The sequence below is a fragment of the Mercenaria mercenaria genome, chromosome 2 (assembly GCF_021730395.1).
Source record: "Mercenaria mercenaria strain notata chromosome 2, MADL_Memer_1, whole genome shotgun sequence".
Taxonomy (NCBI): domain Eukaryota; kingdom Metazoa; phylum Mollusca; class Bivalvia; order Venerida; family Veneridae; genus Mercenaria; species Mercenaria mercenaria.
In genome coordinates this window covers 30528036-30547683 of record NC_069362.1, presented here as the reverse complement: position 1 = coordinate 30547683, position 19648 = coordinate 30528036, and the positions used below count along the sequence as shown (strand labels likewise).

The 19648-nt window shown below is 34.0% G+C and overlaps 1 protein-coding gene across 1 annotated transcript in view; it reads right to left on the bottom strand.

The window, feature by feature from the left end:
* Window positions 1-637: 637 nt before the first annotated feature.
* The window catches only part of LOC123562081 (uncharacterized), a 115358-nt gene continuing 96347 nt past the window's right edge, over window positions 638-19648 (bottom strand). Inside the window, exons 35-40 of the mRNA XM_053533736.1 lie at window positions 18561-19608; window positions 15590-16119; window positions 14895-15022; window positions 11903-11951; window positions 9059-9306; window positions 638-6739 (exon numbers count right to left, since the gene is read on the bottom strand). Coding sequence (XP_053389711.1) covers window positions 6599-6739; window positions 9059-9306; window positions 11903-11951; window positions 14895-15022; window positions 15590-16119; window positions 18561-19608 — 2144 coding nt within the window. The 3' untranslated portion in view covers window positions 638-6598. The remainder of the gene's footprint in view (window positions 6740-9058; window positions 9307-11902; window positions 11952-14894; window positions 15023-15589; window positions 16120-18560; window positions 19609-19648) is intronic.

The window sequence follows — 19648 nt, the reverse complement described above, 5'->3', positions numbered from 1 at the left end:
CTATTTCATACAATATTAAGTGGGTTTGACATGATAATGCATAAATATTTATTGATAGAGCTTCAGGCGCCTATCTGTGCCACAACTTACGCTTACGCTTTCGAAGGGAAAGTTCTTGTTAAATGCATGTTATCATGTCACAACATGACAATCGGAGCCAATTATTGGTTGTGGTCTGTGGAAGCTCCACTTTTGGGGTCACAATAATTATGGGAATTGTATGATCAGCTGTATGAAGCTTCATCAAGTCTGTTAACACCACACTGTTTTAAGTAAAATGAATTGCAGGTCATGCTTACAACTAAATGATTCAAGTACTTCATCATGTGTCGGGGCATACGTTTCAATCAACTCGAATAACTGGATTTGTCAAAATTAAAAGATTGACTGGAAATCACATATACCTTTAAACGGTGTATAATTATTACATGAAAGGATGTCGGCCCGAAAAATAGCTCTTGTAAAGTAGCTTCTTCTATCACGGTTCCCTGATATAGTATCCGTAATGGTAGTTTGGTATTCCCTAAAATAACCATATGGAATAATTGTATATATCATGATACGTCTTTGTATAGATATCATCAAATGGCCATTCAAACTAATAATCTAAAACACAATAAAAGCTACAATTTTTTTAAAGACATTTTATTTCAACAAAAAAGTAAAATACATTGTGAAAGGGTTGAGTTGACATTAAAAGCATAAAATCAAAGCATAACAGTCATGATTTTTTTTAAATTCTTTAACTCTATAGAATATACTTATACTTAAATATACATCTGTAAACTAGCTCTAAAATGTAATAGGTCATACTATGTGAAATAAATCTAAAATGTTAAACCAGAGGGTCATAGCTCACCTGACTTTAGTTGCTTGCTTGAACAAATTTCTTTGCTAAAGCTTAAAAAATAAAAACATGGTGAGTAGGTCATGGTAAAGAGTATTGATGAAAGCTACTGAAATTTGTTAAAAATATATACAGTTGGTCTAAATTTCCATGCTGTACCTTCAAAAACAAGAAAGTAAGTTCGATAGGTCAAAAGGTGAGTATTGAAATCTGTATCACAAGTTATACAGGTGTTCCAAATTTCTATGCTGTAAATTAAGAACAAGTAGGTCAGTAGGTCACGATTAATACTATTTATAATAAGAGGAGAACTGAAATCTGTATCAAACATTATACATGTGTCCTTTGTTGTTACTTCACAAACAAGAATGTAGGTCAGAAAGTCAAAATTAAGAATATTCAAGATGAGTAATGAAATCTGTATCAAACTATATACAGACGGTCCAAATCTCTTTTGGTAGCTTCAAAGACAAGAAAGTAGGTCAGTAAGTCAGGGTTAAGAATATTAAAGACGAGTATTGAAATCTGTATCGAGAGTTATAAATGTGATCGAAATTTCTGTGCTGTATCTTCAAAAACAAGAAAGTAGGTCAGTAGGTCAGGGTTAAGAATATCAATTATGAGTACTGAAATCTGTATCGAGAGTTATGTGATCAAAATGTCTATGCTGTAACTTCAAAAACAAGAATGTAGGTCAGTAGGTCACAATTAAGAATATTCAAGATGAGTAATAAAATCTGTATCAAACTATATACAGACGGTCTAAATCACTTTTTTGTAGCTTCAAGAACAAGAAAGAAGGTCGGTAAGTCAAGGTTAAGAATATTAAAGATGAGTATTGAAATCTATATCGAGAGTTATAAATGTGATCAAAATTTCTATGCTGTATCTTCGAAAACAAGAAAGCAGGTCAGTAGGTCAGGGTTAAGAATATTAAAGATGAGTATAAATATCTGTATCGAGAGTTATGTGAAATAAATTTCTATGCTGTACTTTCAAAAACAAGAAGTAGGTCAGTAGGTCATGATTAAAAATATTCAAGGTAAGTATTGAAATCTGTATCAAACATAATACATGTATTTCAAATTTATACGCTATATCTTCAAAAATGAAAAATGTAGGTAAGAGATCATCAAGATAAACATTCAATGAAAATTTGTATCCAATCAAAGCATAAAAGAAACCTTTATATGGCATAAAAGGCAAACGTAGATTATTTTGCCCTTTTCAGTGGCAGAACCGACGATGGAATCTGGCCTGTATTCGAAAGGAACCGAGATCTAAATGTGACTTAAGTTGTATGTAAATATGGTTAAAATCGAATGTAAAATGTCACTTCTGTCGTGTTCACAATGTACAAATTAACAAATTTTGGCTCTTTCAGGGGTCAGTCAGGGTCCATAACTCCAGAACCTATGATTGGATCTGATGGATTTGTCATGGAATCCAAGATCTGTTATTGTTAAAGATATTTTGCTTGTGACTGTATTAAATCAAACCAAAAATCAAGTCTCTATATACCTGCAAAGGTCAAAAAAGAAAAAGTTTGGCCCTTTAAGGGCCATAACTCTGGAACCCATGATGGGATCTGGCCAGTTTTCCTAAGGGACCGAGATGTTATGTAAATACAAGTTATGTGCAAAATGTTTACCAGCCAAAAAAGCAAATTGGTCCTTTAAGGGTCATAACTCTGGAACTCGTGACAGGATCCGGCCAGTGTTCAAAAGGAACCGAGATATTATGCCAATACAGGTTGTGTGCAAATATGATTTAAATCAAGTGCAAAATGTGGTCTATATCATGTTTGCAAGCCAAAATAACAAATTTCGTCCCTTTAAGGGTTCATAACTCTGGAACCCATGATGGAATCTAGCCAGATTTTTTTAAAGGAATCAAGATATTATGCCAACAGGATTTTTATTAAAATAATTGCTAAATGTGGTGTCTATCGTGTTCATAATAAAATTTGGACGGACGACGGACGAAGGGCGATCACAAAAGCTTACCCTGTCACTATGTGACAGGTGAGCTAAAAATGATTGTTTTAATTATCGGGATAGAAGTAAGATATGATGATTCTGGTCCTCGTGTGTTGGCTTTGTGTGTGTGCACGTGTATGTGTGTATGTGTTTGTGGTGTGCGCGTCTGCGTGCTGTAGGTTTTGTTTTGGGGAGGCTGAGATTTTGGTACGTGACATTCCTTGTTTGATATTTGTCTTTGTTTTTTTTAGATTCAGGCTAAATATTTTTTATAAAACAGCACTTCCCCGAATTATTTGATTTGATGTAAAAAGAAAAACAAAATAAAAAACAAACAAAAAAACAAACAATATCTCTGCGTGTAACACACTCTTTATAAATTAGGAACAGAAGAATTTGAAAATCTGTACATGGTCAAATATAAACGGAAAATATACTGACAACATTTAAAATTATTTACCAAAAAAAAAATTACATAAACTAATATAATAAAACAAACAAAATAATGAAAACAACACCGGTACAATGGTTGTTTTAGCTTTCAATCTAAAACATCGATTTCAGATGCGACTTGTTTACATTTATTTCGATGAAAATCTGCATGTAGCAATTGCATTTTTAACAAAGTTATTGACATAATACACTGTAATAAAAAAATCAATTCGTTTGTCCAACTTGATCCACTCAATGATAAATTATTATTATCAACGATATTATACTAACGAAAACAATGTCTTGTACATCATACTTTCATAATATGAACCCTCGATCTCATCATCATCACAAAATTACTGAAACATCAGCAACGACTTCCTCAAAAACAACAACAAATTGTAATAAGATAAAATTGGATAAAACATTTTAAGCACAAAATAGTTGTGTGAATAATTTCTTTTTCGTGAACATTTAACAGATATAATACATACAAAAACATTTTTTTTCAACAAAGCACATACATTGGTATAAATACTTGTAAATAATATATGGTTTAGTAACCGTCACCACAACACTCATATCAATATTAAAGTTGTTTCATACCCCCAGCACAAATCCTGTTATATATGGTTTAGTAACCGTCACCACAACAATCATATCAATATTAGAGTTGTTTCATACCCCCAGCACAAATCCTGTTATATATGGTTTAGTAACCGTCACCACAACACTCATATCAATATTAAAGTTGTTTCATACCCCCAGCACAAATCCTGTTATATATGGTTTAGTAACCGTCACCACAACACTCATATCAATATTAAAGTTGTTTCATACCCCCAGCACAAATCCTGTTATATATGGTTTAGTAACCGTCACCACAACACTCATATCAATATTAAAGTTGTTTCATACCCCCAGCACAAATCCTGTTATATATGGTTTAGTAACCGTCACCACAACAATCATATCAATATTAAAGCTGTTTCATACCCCCAGCACAAATCCTGTTTGAAAAGGTTATAATGTAGATATAAGGCATGTTTATCGTGTCATAAGATCCATAGAATCCCGAGGGGATGGTTGGTGTTCAAGCTCGGTAAGGCGAGGGAACCGACGTATTTTAGGAGTTCTGCAGATGTTATAGCAAGAAATGAACATGTAACATGCTAAAAGCTAACGTCAGTCTAGCTTTATAAGTTTAAATGTGTAAAACAGTAAAAAGACAATATATTGTCCATCAACGTATTATGCGCGTGAATGTCAGCGTTGTTTGATCACCCTGACATATTTTCCTTTTTAATTGTCCGTTAATGGGGCGGAATAATATTATGCTTTGCCACGTAACGCTTATATGGAACGAGGTATTTGCGCAAGTATCTTTTTGTTAACACGCGTGTACCCCTCATTAAATCACCCCTAAAAACGAAAACCATTGTATTCGGAATCATAAGAGATGTTGTCTAAATAATTACCCTGTTTAATTAAGAAAGTTCTGCATGTAAACAGCTCCGAAACTATATGGCCGCATAATTTCCCACACAAGTTTTTGACAACTGACGGTTTCAAAAACAGTCTGTTTCTAAAAAGAGCAGTCAGACTTATCAGTTTCCGTTCAATATGAGTGGAGAGCTCTGCGCGAAGTTCTAATGACATTTTAATAGCTATTTAAGGAAAACAAGATAGGCTGCCATATTTTCAAGAAAGAGAAAACCTTAGTCAAAGTGAGAGGCCCAGTAATGGATCTTTGGGCATTTACCAAGTTAAAAGTGGAGCAAAACTTGTCATTTGATCCTCTAACCATGCTATCTATGTCGGTTCGCTCTATTGCTATTAAAAAAGAAGTTTGCCACATTTTCCAAGTCTAAAAGGGGAATACATTGTTATTGTGTCGAAGTGAAATGCCAATATCGAGACTTCCACAAGTGAACAGAAGCTGGTGTTTAAAATGATCTAAAAATGTTAAAATGTTACGTTTCAAATAATTATCTGTCTTGGTTCGGGCGTATTCAAGGAAAGCGATTCGGACGCGAAAGAATAGGGCGGAGCTTGCCGGACAGTAGTGATTCCTATATTGTTTCCTCTCCGAAGGCTTGGTGAAAGTATAATAAAACATATTTTACACTATATAAAAACATGATAATAACTTTGAAAAAAATATGCATAAAAAAATCAAGATAACAAGAAAAATTAACAATATTAAAACAACATGAACGTAATGTAATGATGTATGTAAAAGGCAGTTAAAGCCAAACGGATCGTTATCATTATTTTGATGCTATTCTACGACTGTAGATTTCCTACCTCATCATTACTTGATTAATACCGAACAATTTACAGCAAACAACAGAACTTCAAGTCTTGTCAGACTGTCAAAAATGCTTTCAAATTTACTCTTACATCTGTATCAAAACAACAGCACACTATTGAATAAAATACGAAATGATACTATTTCTAATTAACTTAGTTTTTCAGTTCCTTAAAACATTGTTTGATAAAATAAATAAAACGATGTCTGTTGTAGGCATAATATATAGATAAAACGTTTTAATCCACATAATAACACCCTGTTTAATGAAATTGCTTAGGTATTTTACAATTTGTAAGGTATTGAGTGAGATAAGGTGGAACGAGGATGTAGAGTAAATGAAATATTAATGTGATTAGGAAAAGTGGTGTATACTACCTAATTGTGACATTTCTTGTTCTTTAATCTTTTACAAACAGATCAATTTGTCTGAGAAGTTTCGAAAACCTTTGATTAGGTGGAATGTTACAAACTGAAAGACAAAAAGAGCTTCCATACCTTTGTGCGCCTAAAATATATAGACATTTGAGAAAATCATTAAAAACAAATTGAGAAATATTAGCAGAATAAGAGTGTTATCCTCTATCTAAAATATAAAAGGTCAACAACAACAAAAACTTGTTTGAAATATTCACATCATATCGAAATACCAGGATGGTTTATGCTAAGTAAAGATGTCTAAAGTTATTCTCCGAACAATGATATCTAAATATTTATCAATATTTCTGGAATATTTTATCTTATTGACATTTTACTGAAATGATGTTCGATTTCACCTCATAAACTGTAAAATACTCACGTTATTAACTATGACAAGCCGGTACAACACATAAAATACTTAGTAGCAAAATTGTTTTGTTTTTTGTTTTTTTAAATTTTTTAAACATTTTTTAGAATCAAAATGATAAAACTAGCATCTAAATATATAAAGTAAACTAACTAATTTTGTCCACATTGCTTTTCTTTGCCAAGCCAGTGGCACAATTTTCCGGTTTTCAAACCGACTTCTGTGCTCGAATTCATATAACATTACATTGTCTTTCTGTCCACCTCACATTTCGCAATCATTCTTCGAAGCAGAATTCCAAATTGACGAATATTCTCCTGCATCATTCGTTCGTCCGCAATTAGCGACGCTTTTGAATCGATGACAATTCTTGTTCTTTTTGCCTAGAGGAGTGTAATGTGACTTAATGACAAATACAATGTATATGTGTTCATGTATAAGTGGTATCTAGTTCATATTCGCAAACTTATATAATTCGTTTATCTATTTCTTTGCGAAATGTAGTCTTCTTTGTTGTAACGCAACAGTAACGCAACTGACATAAAATTCCCTACGATCTTCGTCGGATAGCAATGATTGATTACTTGGTATCACTGCGTCCGTTAATCTGTTAACCGTTTGTCCGTTGGCTAACTTTATGTCGTTTTAAGTAATAGAAATGCTTAGCACAGTTCATTAATTCCAATATAAAATTGTGAAATGTAACTTAGCTTAAAGCAAGTTACAACTACCAACTGTAACAAATGTTTTTTTTTCTTTTCGAAGCACGAATAGAGATAACTAATGGTGTCTGAAAATGAATTTAAGTTCAAAGCACTCATTTCGCCATCAATGTAAAATAAGCATGCATGTTTATTTTCATTCCAAAGTAGACCTTAAGCCTCAAATAGTAAATCTTGGCCGTCACAAAATGCCCGATAAGGATAGAAGAATTCAGAACATTGTTTGTATTTTAAGAAATGAGATTTGGTGTTTTAAGAAGTAAATGCCTTGTAAGCGACAAAACAATAGTTTCAAAATTGATTCAAATCACAAACAAGTGCCTAAGCTAGCGTGGTAATTTATATTCAAACATTCATTCAAATATTGGGAATATACCGTATAAATGTAGGCCAGTAAGTTAAACTTCTAGAAATGGTCCGTCAAATTTTATACGTAGTTAAAAAAATCAAGTAGCTAACACACACGTGCATTTATGTTTCCTGCATGATTATCTATTTTTGTAGCCTATACTAAAAGTCCATAATATCAAAGGTGACATTTTTACGAACTGGAGTTAGACGTTTGAAATACATTTAGTAGAAACTGATGTCCTATTACCTATGCCTGATTAAGTTACAAAAAACACCAATCCCACATTAAAGTTGATCCTAATATATGAAAATTTCGTATCTATATACTTGTATACTTTTAGAAAAGAAAGTATCGGCGTTACTGGCATACTGACATATATATTTGAGCCGCGCCATGTGAAGACCAACATAGTGGGCTTGCGACCAGCATGGATCCAGACCAGCCTGCGCATCCGCGCAGTCTGGTCAGGATCCATGCTGTTCGCTAACAGTTTCTCTAATTGCAATAGGCTTTGAAGGCGAACAGCATGGATCCTGACCAGACTGCGCGGATGTGCATGCTGGTCTGGATCCATGCTGGTCGCAAACCCACTATGTTGGTCTTCTCATGGCGCGGCTCATTTTATCAATGTAAAAAAGGATGCTAAAGATAATAATAAGCTAACATTAAGAATAAATATGTGCTCAATTAGTTTGATGTTTTGATACAGTAACACCTAGGTTACTTTTCTTAGCTGCATAGCAGAATATACATACTAAAAAAGTAAAAATGAAATAAAATAAAATCTTCGTTTCAGTTATCTCTTGTTAATTTTAAAACATACTTAATACAAAATTGTTTCTTCGTTAAAATGGGACAAATTCGTATAATTCTTATATTACTTACTAAAATAACACTTTGTAAATATAATCTGAAAAGTAGATCCCTCGGAAGTACCGAGAACAATGCAAACAATGAAAATTGCAGACTCGGTTTGATTGAGTCTGTTCATGAGCAGTAATGGAAAATGCAACACTGCCCACGCCCCCTAGCACCGGCTTAAGCAGTATTCAATCTTCAAATCTAAATGAGTTGAAATCAATGATCCCGAAGCACCAGAAAATATAACAACACTGAGATGAAGTCGGGGCGACTTTTTACGGCCACCACACAGCACTTAACACCCGATGTTGTGAAGTAAATATAATTTGAAAAGAAGATCCCTCGGAAGCACCGAGAACAATTCAAACAGTGAAAATTGCAGACTCGGTTTGATTGAGTCTGTTCATGAGCAGTAATGGAAAATGCAACCCTGCCCACGCCCCCTAGCACCGGATTAAGCAGTGTAAACCAGATTGATTGTTTCTTCAAATAAAAAAGATGAAAAAGATAACGTGCTTAAAAATAGTTAATAACACTACATGAGTGGCATTATTTATATACTAAATTCTTTCGAGTGTATTTACCTGTGCTTATCAAAGACTCATGTGGGATACAAGTTGGAAATAAAAAATATTTTTACACATTTGATTGAAATATTTTGCATACATGACTGGAAACATTTTTTGCTATTACTGCAATAAGATACTGCTACACTGTATTCAATTTCAGAAAAATAGTTACAATGAATTTAAATATCTGGGAATTACCTTTTTCTTATCAACCCCGATATAAGTATTTTCTTCGGATATTTTCTCGATACCAACATACGACTCGTGTAACAGTCGCATGTAGTCTGCAAGTTTCCAGGACACTGCTGTAACCGTCGCAACAGGCAAGTTGCCATCGTAATCCAGTATCTCTTTTATGCTTTGTGTTTTACCGAGAGTCACGGCTTCTCGTTTCATCCGTACAAATGAGCTTAAATTCTGGTACTGTAAAATTGCCGAACCGATTTCTGAAATTTTAAAATTGCCTTAGAGTTTTATAAATCGAACACTCACATGTTCAGTGAACATATTCGTTTCAATATGTTGCGGTACAAAACTTAAAAATTGGAGAAAAAGTATGTAATCTGCCGGTAGCTCAGTCAGAACAACATAGGAACGGTATTCCAGAGTCTCGGGATCGAGTCCGAGTCTTGCTGTACATTTTCTGCATTCTGTGAAAAAAATCCAATAGCCTTGTAAACATACCTTGGCATATTATTATTATCAGTAGAAGTACATCACACGGAAAATATATTAGGAACTTGTTGCGGCTGGAAGGTTATTATTATCCCAAATATCTACAAAGTATTGTTGTCTTGATTATAGACGTCGATGTTGGCATCGTCGTTGGTAAATGTTTTAGTTTACGACCACCCCACAACTATAACAGTAGGTAGGCCAAGAACTATCACCCACATAAGAGCGAGTAAGACAATGACCATAACTTGTATTTGCATTTTGTTAGAATTATGGCCCTGTTTGTACGTAGAAAATTGAAATTTCTTGAATACTATAAAGAGCAATATCTTTTAAAGTCTGCAAATCAGGTGAATATGTAGGTCAAGAACAATAACTCTGGTTTGAATTTTGTGTTGTCGTACTTAAGTACTTAAATATTCAAAATTCTAGGCATATCATGAATACGACAAGTGCTATAGCTTTGGAACTGTATATTTTTTTTATTAGCATAGTAAGTACGTTGAAAACCATAACTCTTGTAGCGTAGCCGCTCCTTAAGTCCTCTGGATAAATAACTCAATACACTTTTCATTTCTATCTATTTTGTTTTCCGTCACCAATTGTATAACTTCTAACTGACAGAGCTAACAAAATTCCATCTATCACAAATAAATCTTTAAGCATTTCATAACTCTCTGTCTCTGCCTGTAATCGTTCTCAGGCTGTGCGCAGCGCAAGGCCTTAGCCCTGGCCGGTTTCCGAGCCACCACGTGGTTGCTGTGTGAGCGTGAGCTTAGTCCGACAATACACATTTTTGTCTCCATATTTATACAGATTGGTCAAATACATCATTTACATATTAAGCAAAATTAATGAATTGTGGTACAAACCGAAAGTAATAAACAATAAAAATATTTCTCGTAAAATATAGATAAATTGTCACTCATGTTACACCCAATGTCCATCATTTTACTGCAATATAACACTTATATGACCTGACTAATAACTTTAGATGCATTTTATGTGCACTTCGTGAGAAAAACAACATGTTTTTCTATAGTGACGCACTTATTATTAATAATTAACCTAGATCTTAACCTGTTTAGTCTCGCCTTTTTGTAAGAAAAGTGTTTTTTAACTTATGAAAAGATATAAGGAGAGCGTGCTTTCTTTCAACAAAAAGAAATTATATCAATTTCTTTACACTCTCTATATCTCCCTCTTGCATTTAATCAGAGCTACGGTTCTTTTTAATCCTGGGACATTGGTATTTCTCGGTTAGTTTTGTTAGTTGCGGTTCACCTTTCTTCGATACTAAAGCTCTGAAACTTTATACATTTTTGTCATCAATACGCGAGTATAAGGCCAAAAACCATAAGTTTTCTTTAAGTCAAGCACTTACTGCAAAGAAGTGGCTCCCACAGACACAGCCCATGCTGTGATACACTAACAGCTTATATTGTTATTACGAATCTGCAATATATTTGTAAAAATACAAATATACTGCATATTTGTAATAAAAATACATTTTTTACTAAACAATAAGGGATCTGTTTTGTCTTGAATGGCCCCGATTTGAATCAAGCTATTAAAACAGGAATTCTTACGTTCCTCTTACAGAGAAAACGACATTAAGTTAACATTTAGTTACATGTGTATGTAACTGTTTCAGTTGTAAGCTACGATATGGAAGAGCTTTCTAAGACAATCGAACTGGAAGGTAGAAATAACAGCAAACTTTTAATTAGGTCACAAAGCATAATTTCCGTCTGTCTGTTGTTTTAGCTTCATATTGATAACAGGGGTACTACAATCGATGCTTAAGTGATAAGAATAGTCACTTTCTGATTTATGAAGAAACACATATGGTTTTATTATTGTATTATATGTTTTGAATACAGCTGATTATATGTTTTGGATTTTTGTCATTTTTCGGAAATTCTAAATGTGGCGGCATCACCTTGTCCACAAACTTGTAGGAATACCACAGTGTGTTTTGCAATTTGTTGGCTTTAACAGGATTAACTTGTTCATTATTCGTAGTTTCATTAGTTTACAAGATGCTATTTTCTACTGAAAGACTAATACATGAATTAAGATAAGAAATGACAGGAAACACAAAGCAAGCGTTTATGTTTCAGACTATTAATTTGGTGTAACAAAGTCATAAAAAAAGAGTAACTTTATACATATAGTTATCGTGGTATCTGGTGTTAAGAGCAATGATTGAAAAGGAATCGTTGGAATATTATGGTCAATACTATGCAATGAATGAATTTAAGGCGATATATAAGAATTTAACCTCCGTTTTGTTTTAAAAATAGTAGACTTCTGAAACGCATAAAATAGAATATCTATTTAATATTTTGGGTAAATTTGCATTACCTCTCTGGACTTCAGTTCTACTCTGTTCTTCAATGCTTGGATTAAAACTCTGAAAAATAAACACAGTGGTCAATAATACTGTCAATGTAAACTCCTGATATTTTGCTGAGCGTAGTGATGTTAAGACAGTTCTGCACATTTGATAAACCGGAAGTGATGGCGTAACGTCATGTACCCCCAAAACGTAGAATAAAGCCTGGAATCAGGGTTATATCAAATTCTACATTGTAGCAAACATTCAGAACGTGCAGAACTACCTTAATATGAAGGGAATTCATAAAAGTTTTAGACTGTTATTATTTAATATGGAAAATACTGTATTTAAGCATAATGTTTAGTTCCTCAAAATATTCAGCCTTCGCAGAAACACATTTCCATCCGGGCTTCCCATGGCCTGAAAGTCACGTAGTAGTCTGCCCTTGGTACACTATACAGACACTGATACATTGCGCTATCAAAACCACTTCAGTAATTGTAGCGAGAATTTTTACCAGCAAAGGACAGAGAAAAAGTCACATACTAAGCCCAAGCATACAAACGTACATGAAGTGTGCGGCAACTGCCTGAGCTGCTGGTCCTGTACACACTGCTACAATTTTGCTCTTGAGTTAAAAAAAAAGTCAGATGCCCTGTAAACCAGTCTGTAATAGAGGTTGTACGTAATGTTTTCGTACTAAGTTTAGACCGTATCTCTGTAACACTTTCTGGTAGATTTCGGTATTTCCATATCAGGGGCTTTCGAAATGAAGAAAATTGTGTAAAGAACCCGTTTGCAAATCTAAATTCTGTTTGTGATAACAGGCTGTCCGTTTTTGTCCTTTACTGTTCCATTGTCGTTATCCGTCTTTGAGATTCGAAATAATTTATCTATGTCTCACCACCACCCCCTCTGTGAAGTTCATTAAACCTGCTTTCGTCTGCATTTTCGTACATATTGAAAAGTAGAATAACATGTTGATATTATATTCTAATTCACTCAAACGGGTTGAACGTTCAGTATATTTTCATCAAATTCATAGGTTCAAAGAGTGCGGATGTGATTTCGAATTTACTTATTATGTGACTTTTGATTTAAGGGTTACATTATTGTTGCCCTTGCGGTTAAATGAGTTTACTTCAGACTATTATCGTTCTTATTGTAATAAAATAATCATTAAACATTGTTTACAAATTTCATTTAAATCTGTCGGAGATAAAAAAAAACTAGTGTGAAATTAAAAAGGTGTTGAGTATATCATTAGAAATTCCGAATTAACTGAAACAGATGCAGAGAACATTAACTTTATAAAATTGTACTTATAACATACTTAAATATTTTGCTTTCCGTCAGTACGGTACGTTACAGGCAGTTTATTACAGTTGTTTAAACATTAACGTACTTTTTTAAACAGGGGTTTGTGTTAGAAATAAATCTTCCATACTTGCTTTCTTCCTTCAGTGCAAAATGCATAGACTGATTCTATATATTATATTTAGGTTTATGCCCGTTTAAACACACAAAAATGACATTTAGTTCTAATATTCACATTTTACTATCGCTTGCTTGGAACACAGCATTTCATTTGTTTTGAGCGGACGACCTAGCTTTTGACCCCACATGACCCCGTTTGGAACTTTGTCTAGGAATTATCAAGATGCTTATTCCGACTAAGTTTTATGAAGATAGGGTCATAAATGAGGCCTTAAACCTGTTAACATTTTTTTTATTTGACCGGGTGACCTAATTTTTGATACCATATGGCACAGTTTAGAACGTGACATATAAATCATCAAGATAAGCATTCTGACATAGTTTCATACGCAGATAGGATTATAAATGTGGCCTCTACAGTGTTAACAAGCTTTTCCTTCATTTCACGTATTTTTTGACCCCACCTGACCCAGTTTCGAACCCGGCCTAGAGATCATCAAGACAAATATTCTGTTCAAGTTTATTTCAAATCAAAGCATAAATGAAACTACGATATGGCTGAATGAGCCAATATAGAAAATTTTGCCCTTTCAGGGGCAGTAACTCTAGAATCAAATGTAAAATGTCACTTATCTATCTAGTTCACAAGGTAAATATTAACACATTTTGAGTATTTCAGGGGCAATCAAGGATCGCTACTCCTGAACCTATGGTTGGATCTGATGGATTCATCAACGATCTATTGCTGTTAAAGATAATTTACAAGTTTGTATCAAATCAAACCACAAAGGCCAAATGAACAATATTTGGCCCTTTAAAGGGCCATAACTCTGGAACCCATGATGGGATCCGGCCACTTTTCGAAAGGAACCGACAAATTATGCCAACAGAAATTGTGTGCAAATTTTATTAAATCAGTTTCAAAATGTGGTCTCTATCGTGTTCACAAGAAATTGTGGATGAACGGACGGACGACGTAAAACGATCGAAGGGCGATCACAAAAGCTCACATTGTCACGTCGTGACAGGCGAGCTAGAAAGACCCACTCTCGTTCTGTTGTTATTTGCCTTCCGATAAAAATACAGTTTCTGATTTTTATTTAAAATTTCTGCAAATGCAGCAAAATATACACAGTCCAGTTGATTCAGCTTTTGCTAATATATATCATTTCCGATTCTGAAGATTGTTTTCTAACTTCACTATTTTGTGATGCTATTTGTAAATGCATGCAATCCCGCAGAAAGGCCTATTTAATATGTTTGTAATTTTCTGTTAAAAGTAACATCTGCACGACGATTATGTGCATGAAAAATGCAAAACTAAAATTTAAGATGCATTTTCAAAAATCTTCACTAATCAGAGACAATAATATGATGTTTTTGAGGTAATTACTGAATGTAAAGATGAAACATTTGGAAAGAGTTTGCTAATGTGTTTGAAAAGAACTAAAACGTTATCATGCCAATGGAGTTAAATAACATTATCTCAAGATTTTATTCATTTTACTAAATACATTCGCTCTCCATTCGGTGTTACATACGTGTGAAAGAAACGTAACTAAGTAGAAACTGATCGATTACCTTCTTCCCGATAATTGCAGTCAGTGTATATAAAATCGGGTTAAGTGCAGAATTAATGGGCAAAATGAAAACTGCCGTCCATGCATATACATCGCCAGAAATTGGATGACCATTTAGTGCCATTATACCTGAAACGTATAAAATAACATAGGGTCCTGATTAATAATTAGTTGTCGCGACTACCCAGAAATGTTTTTAAAGAAAATTGGTCCACATTTTAATGCATTTTATACACTTTCTGCTACAGTAGTGTAAAATGATGGCCAAAAAGCCTTTATGAACTAAATATTCACTTGTGATTGTATCCGATCCTTGTTGGTTTCTCAAACACTTAAAAAACCCTCAAAACAAATAGTACTCATGTATGCTTCCGTTACATATTCGGCACACATGAATTTAAAAATATAAACGTTAAGGACATGAGTGAATAAAATCTTGTTTAATTCATATTTTCCGTTTTTTTTTACGTGATTTGCAAAAACAGGAATAACAAGAAAATCATTCTTGAAGGCTTCAAGTGCTGGTGGTGTGATGTTTTTGAATTTTTAAACCGCCTTGGATTATGTCATCATTGTTTTATTTCTCCTTTTGATAAAAGAATAAGACAATTGTATATACCCTTCTTCACCCACCATCCTCCCAAACATATATCTAACAAAAACTTAACCTAGATTAAACTTTTATAAATATCTCACCCATAACTCCTACTGGAAACCAGCAGAGGAAATCCGTTGTGGCAACAAGAATGAGATTTCTGGCAACTTGTAGATCACGCCTCCTTGACTTTTGGGTTTTCTTCATGCCATATGTAGCTCTTCGAAGCTCTGTGAAAATAGAGACCTGTCCAAATGCCACAATAATGAACGTGCAGAAGTTTAAGCCAACAAATATTGAGACAGAGTATATCCAGCCAGGCGGCTTATCCCGCGTTAATGGTAATGCAATACATACGCCCGTTTTAGAGTAGAATCTGCTTTGAAAATAACTAGTGTAAATAGTTGGAATGACTGCAAGAGCTATGGCAGTTATCCAGCTTATACCACAACAAACATAAGCTTTCAGTGGTCCAAATCTTATTGTTCCAAAAGGGTACTTAATGACCAGGAGTCTGTCCAATGTTATCAGGCAAAGAAAGAGGACACTTGCTTCAGAAGATACGGTCGACAACACACCAGCAATGGTACACCATACGCTTTTTCTCCATTGATCATCCATAAAAATGTATCTGTAAAGAAATGTATATATAAGGCTTAGACTGAACTTGAACGTGATTTTAGGTAGATTTTATTTCCAGATATGCTCACCGCAGGGATACTGAGATGTTTTTAAACGATTAATCCTATTTTTGTTAAAACAGTATAATACATCTTGAAAGCGTGTCAGTGTCACATCTATAGAGAAAGAACGATAATTGAGGTCCCGATATACTCGTATGTTAATTTGGCAATAAAATATATTTCAATATCTATCTTCATTAAAAGAATATACACCTGAAGTGTTCAAATGTATTTATATTCAGATGTATTTACAAGATAAAATGAAAAGACGCCAACCACTTTTAAATAATTATGCTAGTATATTCCAATATCATATCAAGGAAATAAAACATAACAAGCAAATTCGATGAATTGGTATCCCCCGCCGAAAGGGTTTGTGGTGAGGAACGGCAAAAAAATATATCCGGCAAAAAGTTAAGGATGTTAATAAGAAGCAAATAATTTCATTAGTCAAAATCAATTTAACAGAAAACAAATGTTTAATAAAAGAGTACATAATAAATGTATGATACTTTGATTCTGACTAAAGAATTTATTTTGAATGGAATATGCTTACTGCAATAAGCTTAGCTTTTAAAATTAAATGCAGTTAATTGAAATGTGAGCTTGAAGTTTAACTGGAACGAAATATTGTCTTTGAGTGGTCTGGCACCAGGTGTTGCTGTTTAACATATACATTTTAACTTAAAAGAACAGATGTCCTTAAGAGAACACAGGTAACATATCTTGAACATGGCAGTGAAGTTTAATTGGAACGGAATATTGTCTTTGAGTGGTTTGGCACCAGATGTTGCTGTTTAACATGTACATTTGAACTTAAAAGAACAGATGTTCTTAAGAGAACACAGGTAAGATATCTTGAACATGGCTGAGGACAAGGTTTGTGCAGTCACAACTTAATATATTTATTTGTTTAGGGGTAGGGGTGCGGGGGAACGGGAGAGGAAACAAAATTTCACATGTTGATTATAAATATTGATGGAAAATTAAAAATGAAAAAAAGGGGTAAAAGGGTGAAGTTGGGGGGGGGGGGGGGGGGCAGAGGATGCATGATCAGTGGTGGGCATGACTGGGTGGAGGAGTGAGGTGGGGGAATGGTACAACTTGCATGTTGATAAATAATCATGGAAGGTTTGAAAAAAATCTAAAATAAGAAATGAAAAAAAAAAAAACTTCACATGTTTATAATAAATGTTCACAGAAAAGAATGAAAGAAATTTAATGAAATTCTGCCAAATGGTAAATTTGTTATGTACAACTATGTGGATTTTTAGAAAATTAAAGGGCAATAACTCTGAAGTTACAAAAGAAACCCGTTCGAAATTGTGTATGCACAACCACATTATAGTGCTCTAAATTCTGTTAAAGTTTCATAGTTCAAGGTCAAATATATCAAAAGTTATGATGCAGAAATTGCCATATCTATAGTACCCTATATAGTTAACACTGGAAACTTCTAAGGGCCATAACTCTGGCGTTACTTGGGCAATCTGTCTGAAACTTGATGGGCCCCATAACCTCATAGTGGTGAACATATATATGAAGATTTTTTAAAAAAATTTAAATAAGGAATTTTTATTTATTTTTTTTCCCCTAGATATGGCTCCGGACGGACGGACGAAAAGACGGACGGAAGGACGGACGGACGGACAACGCCAAAACTATATCCCTCCGACTTTCGTCGGGGGATAATAATACTATACAATTTGATACCTGTACACTAATTGTCAGAAAAACTGTTAAAAACGATGCTGAACCCAAACAAATTAATTTTCTAAGAAATGAATAAAGGTTTTTATTCTATAAATTCAGTATTTGTTTGTTCTTTTTTGTGGGGTTTGGAGGAAAGGATTGCCACGTCCACTGCATGATTGTTAGCGTCAGAGTTGCTTCATATACGAAAATATTTTTTATTAACATCTGCCTAACACACCTAGTTGTATCTTTTTTCATTATTGCAGGATCCGTTTTTAGTGCATTTTTGCTTTGTCCTTGCAAAAGTCAATATTTTTTGTGTTACCAGCGAAATAAAATGATTTATTTCCTTGCTACCTTTCAACTGAAAACAAAGTCTGTTGAAAATATATTATGGTACCAACTTGAAACGGCAAAAACACCGATCGAGAGTTAAAACTGGCTATTTGTGCACAGATCAGCACTCTTTATCGTTGGTCTAAATATCAGCTACTGGTTTGTTTATAACACCATAATTCAGTTGACTCTTTTGTCACTAGAAAATACTGTATATGGACATGAACAAATAACCTTATTTTTACTTATGTAAACCTGTTTGCATGATCAATACTGATTTCGTTTACAGAGCCAAATCTTTACTTATAGCAGGGAGGTGTTTTTGATACAAAATTTGTTTCACATATTTGTAAGTTACCTGTTTCTGTAAAGCGAATCGACGACCGCTATAATGATGAGATACACACCCATGAGGAAATCTGCTGCTGCTAAATTCGTCACAAATATTCCATAACCAATTTTCAGTCTCTCGCGATCGTACACAAGTCGATAAACAATAGATCCAAGGTTTCCGAATAACGAGGTTATCCCAACAAGCCATAAAACTGCCTGTAGAACTGAATTTCTCATAAGGTCTTCGCACGACGAAAACTCATTTTTTGACGGGTAACACTTATCCTCGCCTATGTAACATGGACGAATGCAGCAGAATTTAAAAGCGGGCGTACGTAGCTCTTGTAGCGATGTAACACCATTGAAAATGAATTCACCAAATTTGAATACCCTGTTGCCTTCAAAGTTTATCTTCTGAACCGATGTGTTATTGAAAGCATAATTCTCAATTTCCTCAATTTCATTGTTAGAAATATCTATACTTTGCAAGTTCAAGTCAGAAAATGTCAAAGAAGATATAATTTTTAGTTTTGTCCTAGATAATCTCAAACTTCTGATATTTCTTAAACCTCGAAATGTTGACGATGAAACCACTCTCAACTCAAAATTGCCGTCTAAATTTAGGAAGGTAAGATGATGTAGATTTCCGAATGCATTCTCTGGCAGCACTTCGATTCTGTTGTTTGCTATATCTAGAGTTATCAGATTGTTTATATGAAAGAAGGCCATACTGTTTACTATTTTGATTTCACTTGAAGATATATTAAGTCTTAACATGAAAGGAAAGCGTAAGTTGTCCTGGGATATTATATCTTTGATACCAGAATTCCTACTTAAGTCTGCACTTCGCGTGTGTATTGACATTGTGTTAACATCAGTCATGTTGAAGTTTTTCGCTTGACAGTTGATCGTCTGACCAACACATTTGCATTTTTGTGGACAGACAAAATCACACAGTCGCTCGTCATCACCATTGCTACAGTGAACGACCCCATCACATATTTCTTCAAGTGGTATACATTGCTTGCTTGAGGAGCACCTGTATCTTCCAAAACATGGAACGTGCGAAGCCTCTGAAATTGAAATTAGTGTGTAGCATTTTGAAATACTTGC